We start from the raw sequence: 10,240 nt of genomic DNA on the forward strand, positions 1-10,240 counted from the left end.
GAACTAGAAGAGCTTTATATCCTTATAAGGTTCTTATTTAAGATGACTTACTACTGAGTAAATTTGCATAGGATTTGACTGTTAGTTAAGTCTATTGCATTTATACGTACCCTGCCTTTGCTCCGTAGAGCTCAAGTTGGCTGTGCTTCGTTGACCAGGAGCATCACCTGCAGTTCTGAATGCCACTGCAAATCTCCTCAGTACAGGTTAGGTGTAGACGACAAGCGAAGCTGCAGACTTCACTCATGGCAAAGAAGCATCAATTTATCTCTTCTCACTTGCTGGTCCCTTCCCACCCATACCCGCCTCCATTGTGGTTTCATGTCATTGATTCATTCTGGAAACCTGTGAGAATTGCAACATAAAATTATGGCCCAAATCCTTATCTGTCCCATTGAAATTAATAGAACTCGCATCTCAGTAGACATGAATATGACTGTATGTGCATCAATTCACCCTCTTAGGTTAGACAACTGTAGCCATAGGCTTCTGCAGGAAGGGGGCAAGTGACAAAACATGCATCATTGTGACATTACCATGCAAGCATCACCCTTTATATATGTATTTGCATGTGTACGTTCAGAAAGACAAGAGGTTGCATTGCGACATTGTGATGTGTGTTTTGTCATTTTGGTGTTATTGTGGTTAAGAAAGGATGCATATGGATCTAGCCATGGATAGAAACAGCAGAATATTCTAGATGGCATAATAAAGTAAGATTCTTGATTTTAGAAGCAATGTTTTATAAATTAGAGACAGATCTTGCAGGCTTTCATTAGTGCTAAAAAAAATACTTGCGCAACTTCTTTTTTCACAAATGCACAATCACCCTGAAAGTCTAGGATTGATTGTAAGGAAGCAGTGAGGCATCACATAATCAGCAAATGTGCTTCAGGTTTGTTTATAATAGTATTGAAAGGACATTCAGGCACAAAAACTCAGTTTCATGCTGCAGCTGTTTGAGCATCTCTAGTACCATCTTTTCTACAGGTATTTTTTTATATAATTCCTCAGATAACAACATGCCCATCTTAGTGTCATTTTACTCTAACAATTGCAAGTTTGAATATCAATCAAAAAGAAAACATCTGCTGTTCAGATACAGCCTCATAGGAAATTATTTCACATGGCTTGGGAAGCTATGCCCATTGAGTTGCATTGTGATTTGCATTCTCTAACTTCATGGCTTACCTCCAAGAGAAGCAACTTCTCTAGAGAGCTGAGTCTTCAAGCAGCTGTGTCAAAAGCAACTAATTTTAGATGCAGATTAAAACTGTACAAATCAATGAAATTTTAATCAGCTTCAGTTATGATATTGGCAAGTTAATACATGCGCAGGGCACAACCTTATCTGGTTATATCTTTTTTCCCCCTCATGTATTCGATTTATGCCTTTCTCCTTGTGAAATAATGTGTGGGAGAGATTAGGAAGACCCATATCATATAAAGATGTGTCTGGACCAAACATCTAATTTTAAATTATGGTTAAAATTACTTTTGAAGGCATCGAGATTTTTCACAAATTGCTAGCAAAGGAAGTCCAATCTGAAATGGGACTGAACTCTATTGGAATCACCTCCCTTACTTTCTCCAAGCTGACATTGTTTAACTACCCTCAACTCAATCATCTTACCTTCTCCCACCACATTTGACTTGCTTCTTTTCTTCTCTGGGCTAGGCTTTGCACACACAGTGATACCCGCTCATACATATGAGTTAAGAGTCCTGTAATTGTTGCTGCCACAACTAGTAGTATAGAAAAGCATACATTTGTTCTGATTTTCATAATTTCATCCACACAATTTCTCATCCATTTTGCAATCTCTGTGCAATCCTGACATGTTGGATTCCAAAGTGGGGGAAACGATGCCTTGTTTTTATTGGACCATCACTCCATCATGCTGTCTCTTCAAAAAAGCAAACATTTCCTGCAACCACAGCAGCCACATTTGCATGCCAGGCTAAGCATGGGATGTCTCCCCATTTGAATTCTGATGTGATTCCTCTCTAATTATTATATCATGAAAGATTTGGGTATTTGTTCTTCTAGCACTTCATTGTTTCATAATATTTTAAATCTTTCTATTTGCTAACCATTGTAGATTTTGGCTGGGATCTAAAGAGCTGCTTCCAATGCCTTCTTCAAACTGGCATCCTCTTGAGGTTTTGCACCACAATGCCCAGAATTTGCAGGAAGCCTTTGGAGAATGCCATGTTGGAGAAGACATGTTGAATTCGATGTTCATACTACTGATATACTGTTGCTTGTTTTCCTTCTCCAGTCTGCAGCCTCTCTAGCTGCCCACACTGATCTGAAAAAGCAAATAGGAGTTCCCTCTTGATGTCTGTCTTTGGGAATAAATAGCAACTCAGAGTTGTAGTAGCAAGATGGGCAGTTATAGAAGTGGTCTAAATAAAAAATAATATATAAAGTAATATGATTCATGTAATATGAAAAACCAGGAAAATTGCAGTTGGGTCTGCAAGAAAGCCACATACTCTTTAGCCATCTTGTCTGTGGAGATTCTCAATCATCCAGATCATGGTTGTCCCAAAAGTGCTTTTCCAAAAAGCAACTGGGCCTTCTTGGGGTTTTTTCTTGAAAACATTCTGCTTCTTTTTCAGGGGAAAAAACAAGAAATTCCAGTTGTTTTTAGGAAAAGCAGCTTTGGGATTTTAGCCATCATGGAACCAAGCAAGGAATGGTATTCCTCACTCATGAAAAATTGTCCAATATTTTCCTGAGTTTAGAAAGAAAGAGAAGAGGGGGGGGACCAAAGCTCCATTATTGTGGTTTTTTTTCCTTTTCAAATTGAGAAAAAAAATAGGTACAAAATAATCAGCATTAGTTTATGTGCATTTTAAGAAGCATGGAGTTGCCACCAGGCATGAAAAACCTAGCATTATTTGCTTCCATCATTCTCTGAATGAAATGATTACAGGCTATGATGTTAGCCAGCTATTGGTGGCAGCCAGTCATGAGGGGGGAAATAGAATAAATGATGGCATTAGGACAAAAATGAATTGTATTGCCATTTTCAAGTTAGAACTGTAACTGAGCATACAGTTGCTGTTTTTCTGGTAGCCCTGTGGTTTCTATACTGTATACCTTCATTCTAGACCCACTACTATAGTCTCAGCCAAAACCATTTTCCTAATTTATCAGTAGTTGATGCTTTGATTTCAAACCAAGAATGATGGAGACAATACCTGTCAGGAAACAGGTAGTCCTTGAGTTACGACTGTAATAGTCACAGTCCTAACTAGTGATGGTTATAAATGGGTCAGTTATAACCATCATTAGTTATAACTCAATTTTATGACCATTTTTGTAGCACTTGTTAAGCAAATATGTGGTCATTAAGTTAATGCCATAGTTAACTGAACCAATAGTTTGCTATGGGTGAGATTTTGCCAAAAGCTGCAAGTAAATAACAATTTTCAGTAAAATCATTGTAAAATGTGAACGTATGACTGTGGGATGCTGCAAACAGCTGTGAATGCAGCCTAGTTGCCGAGGGCCCAAAGTGTGGTCACATGACCATGGGGGGAAGCTGATCATAGGAACTTTGAATCTGGGTTGTAAGCACCCCCCAAGTAGGTCCATCAGAACTTTGAATGATTGCTAAGCAACCAGTCATACACTGAGGAGTACCTGTATTATTGGCAGTTGTGCACTCATGACATAAACAGGTTCAGGGATAGCCCATGTTATTGTGGTGCCTGATGCAGAACAGTAAATGGAATAGTTAATATGACAGAAAACAGAAACTAAATTATCTTGATTAAAGAAATGGATTGAAAATAAAAAGAAGAAACTGAATAAGGACAAGTGCAAAGTGCCTCACTTCTCTTAGAACACGGGTAGGCAACCTTGGCTCTTTTATGACTGGTGGACTTCAACTCCCAGAATTCCTGAGCCAGCCATGCTGAGGGGAAAGGGAGAGGTTTCCAAGCTGAGCCATGCTGGCTCAGGAATTCTGGGAGTCCACGAGTCATAAAAGAGCCAAGGTTGCCTATCTCTATCTTAGAACAATGTTCCTCAACTTTGGCAACTTTCACCTGTGTGGACTTCAACAGCCAAAAATTCTCAGTCTGCATGCTGATTAGGGAATTCTGGGAAATGAAGTCCACACATCTTAAATTTATTAAGGTTGAGAAGTTAGGAAAACATTATAAAATTGGGACACTTGGCTTGGTAACTGTATGCATCAAATACATCTTAAAGTTGACACACAAAATGCAAACTTAAGTTTATGTTGCATCAATAGAAGTATAATTTCTAAGTTATGGGGAGGAAATTTTCATTTATTACACTTTAGTCAGACCTTAAATCAAATAATCTATACAGTTCTGGGCTCCACATTCTAGGAAGGAATCATTCAGAAAAACATATACAAAGAATGAAAATAAAGATGATTAGGGCCTTGGACACTAAACACAAGAAAGGAAAACAGTAATGCTTAACCCTAAAAATAGAAAAGGAAGGGAATGTAACAGTGTTAGGAAAGAAAAGCTGTAGAGTAAGAGTAATTTGACAATAGCCAAGGAAATTGGTGAACTCAGCATCACTGGTTTTATTCACACAAGCTACTTTAGACATTTGAAAAGGAAGCCTCAGTCAGAGTCCAACATTGAGGAGAGTTTCTGACTCAATTCCGATATAACTTCTTCCAATTATAGTTCTAGAAATGGCAGTATATAGAATTCATCAAAGTCCAACTGCAGAATAACTAAAGGCAGCTAAAGTATTTTGGCCCAGGAGTTGAAGATGCTCACAAGACCCTCTCATCCCTGGCAGTAAATATATATAACCAACAAAGTAATTTTTAAGCTCTTGCTTTGCTTTACACTAAAATCATAGCACACAGCAACCAGATCACTTGGTACCACTTACTACATTGCAATTAGCCATGCACGTGTTTTTTTTTAAGGTTTGCTTTAAACACAACTAACTGCTTTTAAATATATAGCAGAAAAATAAAAGTAAACAATAAGTTCAATAATAAATGATAGTAAACAAAGCAAAATGAAATAGCACAGAACATAACTAAAACAAAAACAAAGAAATAAAAAAGCTAATAATGATTTATTCCTTTATTAAATTTGTATGCCACTCATCTCACTATTGAAGCAAATATTTGTTGTTCGATCATTGTTAAATTATTCTTACCCAAGGTTTAAACAGAACTAATTCATCCTACTTTAATCTGCTGAATACAACTTTCTGTAAAGAAAATTAACTACTGTATAGATTTAAGAATGTCATAACCTTTTTGGAATTTCAGAGGCAATTAAAACATCAGGACCAACTTGTAAAATTGAGGGATGATATTCAAGTTTAAATAACAATTTAAAATTTGACCAGATATCCCTCACGATTATTAGAAAGTCAGTTAGAGTGCATGGTGACCTAAAATTGGAGCTCTCACCTCACAATCAGGAGGTTGTCAGTTCAATCCTAGGTAGTGGCAAATTATTTGTCTCTCTCTGGGCGCAATGAGAAAATATCTGTTGCGAGTCTGCATAAACAGTAAATGCTCAGCTCCATTCAGTCACCCCAACTCCACCCATTGCAAGAGATTACAGGGTCGTTAAAAGAAAAATTAGAAAGTCAGCTCCTATGTGGATAATATAGACATGATTTAATTGCCTATATATGATTTAATTGCCAGTGAGCAGCCTTAGAAATCCTAGTTTTGAAGAACTGAGCAATACTGTAAACTGGTTTAAAACAGGTGCTGAGAGACAGCCTGAATCTACCATAAATGACCATGTTATGTATTGGGCATGTGGTGTTACACCACGTGCATTGCTGGAGGAGCTAACGGCTCTCCAGCAACCCAGACAGGCCGTCTCCGATCCTGCAATTGGTCAGCCCCAGGCGGCAAGCATGGGTTCAAACCTATTGGCTGCCACCTAGGGGCTAGACTATATATTGTGGCTGGTTGCGGCCCAAGCTTCAGTACAGTTCCAGCAAGAATAAAATATGAGTTATTCTGTACTCAGCCTCGTGTCATCATTCCTGCTCTCCAGAGCCCACAACTTAAGAGACCCTCTTTTGTGTTTATACATAAATATTTTCCCTGTTGTATGTAATGCACTTGCTCTTTTGCATGTAATAAGCATCCTTGACCAAGATTACCAAGTCAGTGTGTTTTAATAGCTTGGTTCAAGTCTTCTGTTAATAGTCCTTTACAATTCAGTTGCAGCCACAACTTTTAAAACATCTCAATACTAACTACCCTTTCTTAGAAGAAAGACTCATCAAACTTAATAGAGCTTTTGTTCAAATAAAAGCAAGTATCGCTCCAACCATTAAAAAAAATCTATATTTGATTAGAAATAACCACTGTTGAATTTGACACTCCACTTACACCCAACTAAACAGAATCCTAGCATGCCAAACTTAGGAAAAGCAATGTTATTTGAGATGGGCTTTAAATTAGTTATCTACAATGGATTGAAATCAGGCTTAGCTTTAAAATAGATTTGAGGGAGTTACTGGCACAAGTTATTGATGATTTAACTCTAAGCTCCAAATATTTAATAGATGTATTATTGTAGGCTCACCATTCATAATTTATATAGCTGTTATTTTTAAAGAATTACATTTTTTGTACTTTTGTGTGTCTTAACCGAACAAAAAGTAGAATAAGGGAGCAAATGAAAGATGAACTATTGTCCCCCTGTCATGGTCCAATCATTATCTCCTGCGGCTGGTCTTCTGCTATGCCACCCCCCGCCACTGGGCTGTGGAGCCAACCAGGTGGTTCCGCCCCAGGCGCCTAATGGACCCAGAATGGTTCCAGATGGTGCTTGGGTCTTTACCTATTTCCCTCACTCACAGCCCGGCCGATGCCTTGGTAGATGCCTGGGAAAGGGCGGCCACCGAGGCACTCGACCGTGTTGTACCCTTGCGACCCCTGACCCGGCACAGATCCCGTTGGGCACCATGGTTTTCTGTGAAGCTCCGGGAGATGAAGCGTCGGAGACGGGGTCTAGAGAGCGGTTGGAAGTCCACCCGGTCTGAATCTGACTGATTGTGACTAAGATCCTTTACAAGGTCTTATCTCGCGGCGATGAGGAAGGCGAAGTCTAATTACTATGCCGCCCTCATCGCATCCGCAGATAATCACCCGGCCGCCCTGACTCGCTCTCTCCTTAATCAGGAGGTGAGGGAGGAGCCCTTGCAGGGGCGGGCCGAGGAGTTTAGTCATCATCTGGCAGACAAAATCGCTCAGATCCGGACCGGTTTGGACTCTGCAGAGTCTGACATGGAGGAATCGAGCGGTCTTGAGCATGTTATCTGGACTGAGTTCGATCCTGTGTCCCCCAATGACGTGGACAGGATCATGAGGAGACTGAGCACCACCACTTGTTTATTGGACCCGTGCCCCTCCTGGCTGGTTTATGCAGCCCAGGAGGAGACACGAGGCTGGTTCCAGGCACTAATAACTGCTTCCTTGAAGGAGGGTATCTTCCCCGCCACCTTGAAGGAGGCGGTGGTGAGACCCCTCCTCAAGAAGCCTGCCCTGGACCCAGCTGTTTTAAATAACTATCGTCCGGTCTCCAACCTTCACTTTTTGGCGAAGGTTGTTGAGAGTGTGGTGGCGCATCAGCTTCCTCTGTTCCTGGAGGAAACTGATTATCTTGACCCGTACCAATCGGGCTTCAGGCCCGGGTACAGCAGAGAGACGGCATTGGTCGCGCTGGTGAATGATCTCTGGCAGGCTCGGGACAGGGGATGTTCCTCTGTCCTAGTCCTATTAGACCTCTCAGCGGCTTTTGATACCATCGACCATGGTATCCTACTGCGGCATCTCAGGGGGTTGGGAGTGGGAGGCACTGTTTTACAGTGGTTCTCCTCCTATCTCCTGGGCCGCTCGCAGTCGGTGTTGATGGGAGGACAGAGGTCCACCCCGAGGTCTCTCGTTTGTGGAGTTCCTCAGGGGTCGGTCCTCTCTCCCCTCCTGTTCAACATCTATATGAAGCCGCTGGGTGAGCTCATTCATGGTTTCGGGGTGGGGTATCATCAGTATGCTGATGATACCCAACTTTTTCTTTCCACCCCGAACCAACCCAGTGATGCCCTCGACGTGATGTCCCGTTGCCTGGAGGCGGTCCGGGTTTGGATGGGGAAAAACAGGCTTCGTCTCAACCCCGCCAAGACTGAGTGGCTATACGTACCGGCATCTCGGGTTAACCAGTTTGTTCCATCATTAAGGATGAGGGGTGAGGTGTTACCCCGTTGATAGGGCTCGCAACTTGGGCGTCCTCCTGGACTCACAGCTTAACTTTGAAGATCATATAGGAGCCGTGACCAGGGGGGCTTTTGCCCAGGTTCGCCTGGTGCACCAGTTGCGGCCCTATCTGGACCGAGGTGCCCTACGCATAGTCACCCATGCACTTGTGACCTCCTGGTTAGACTACTGCAACGCTCTCTACATGGGGCTGCCCTTGAGGACCACTCGGAGGCTTCAACTGGTGCAGAATGCAGCCGTGCGAGTTGTGATGGGAGTTCCCCGATACTCCCGTGTAACACCTCTTCTCTGTGAGCTGCATTGGCTTCTGGTTGCCTTCTGATTGAGATTCAAGGTGCTGGTGACGACCTATAAAGCCCTAAATGGCTTGGGTCCGGATTATCTGAGGGAATACCTGCTGCCGGCATCAACTTCCCATCGTCCTGTGCGCTCCCACAGGAAGGGCGTTCTTAGGGTACCGCCGGTGGGTGACTCCCAGAGAGAGGGCCTTCTCTGTGGGTGTGCCTGCCCTCTGGAACCAACTTCCGATGGAACTTAGGACTGCCTCCAACCTCCCCCCATTCTGCCAGGACCTGAAAACCTGGCTCTTTGAGCTGTCGGGCCTAGACTGAGGGGTTTTAATTGGGTTTTAATGTTTTAACTTTTTAAATTTTGGGCCCTAAATTTAATTAACTGTTTTAATTAACTGTTTTAAATTTTTAACTTTTGTATGGTATGATTTTAATTGCCCTGTAAACCGCCCTGAGTCCTACAGGAATAGGGCGGTATATAAGTTAAATAAATAATAATAATAATAACTCGCAGTGGCTTCATTGAGAGAGGTAGGGATATATTTAATTCTTTTAAACATGTGGAGCTGAAACGAGCTTTGGCTGAAACTTTGTCACTGAAATACACAGAAAACGTGAATATTTTCAAAAGAAGCTGGGCCTCTGTAGACAGTAACAGTTTGATACTATACCCACATTCACAAGCTAATTTTTAAGCAAGTGTTTATCTCATATTCTTATTGATTTTACATTTTTAGAAAGATAGGAAACAAAAGTATAAGGACTTATTGCTTTAGGAAACTGGGCAACAGAGACACATTTTGCATTTACTAGAGTCTTTTATTTAATTTTATTATAAATCAAATTCCCAGGTTGACATTTGAGAGCTTTATTTGTTTTTAAAAAGACAAATTGCATTATTACTTTGATTATTACTATTATCACATAGCACAATAATGCAGATGTCTACCTACAGAAATTTTTGGTGTTTGCTGTGTATTATCTTCCTGAGGAATAGATTCATTGTAACACTTCTTTTCTTCCCTCTTTTCCTGTTTTTTTTTCTTGCTTCCCAGCTGACCTTTTCTGAAGCCATACGAAACAAAGCCAGATTATCAATCACAGGAAGCATGGGAGAAAACGGTCGCGTTCTTACTCCGGATTGCCCAAAGGCTGTACACGCTGGAACTGCAATTAGACAAAGTTCAGGATTGGCGGTAATTGAATCAGATCTACCATAAAAACCAAAAAAATTATCGAGTGCCTTAATTAACCTGTGTCAGTGACTGACGGGAATACAGCACGGACTGTAACATGACACGGGAAATGTCCTTGATGAACTTAGAAACAGGCTGAGTATGGGAAGGGCATCAAAACATGTCGTCAGCAGCCAATGCGTGCATGGTCTCAGTTCGGAAACCCAAACTCAGATTTTATATCAGGAAAAAGTGTGTGTGTATGTATGTATGTATGTATAGATATGCGAGATATATATATATATATATATATATATATATGCATATTTGTGCATATATATGTATGTGTGTATACATTTATATGCTTATATATACACACATACACACATACATATATACATCTATATAGATATAGATATAGATATATATAATTCATAATTTAGTTTTGTGGGGGGAGGGGTTGGGACAGAAATATGAAGAGCAAGAGATTTCTCTCACAAGGACTTGCCAA

The 10,240-nt window shown here is 41.0% G+C and overlaps 1 protein-coding gene across 2 annotated transcripts in view; it reads left to right on the forward strand.

The window, feature by feature from the left end:
- The window catches only part of GRIA4 (glutamate ionotropic receptor AMPA type subunit 4), a gene marked incomplete at both ends in the record, with an annotated part of 276,963 nt that extends 267,189 nt beyond the window's left edge, over positions 1–9,774 (forward strand). For both annotated transcript variants that reach the window (XM_083362410.1, XM_083362409.1), the window contains one exon: positions 9,610–9,774. In XM_083362410.1, coding sequence (XP_083218536.1) covers positions 9,610–9,774 — 165 coding nt within the window. The remainder of the gene's footprint in view (positions 1–9,609) is intronic.
- Positions 9,775–10,240: the final 466 nt, after the last annotated feature.

Source organism: Vipera ursinii (assembly GCF_947247035.1).
Source record: "Vipera ursinii genome assembly, chromosome: 4".
NCBI lineage: Eukaryota > Metazoa > Chordata > Lepidosauria > Squamata > Viperidae > Vipera > Vipera ursinii.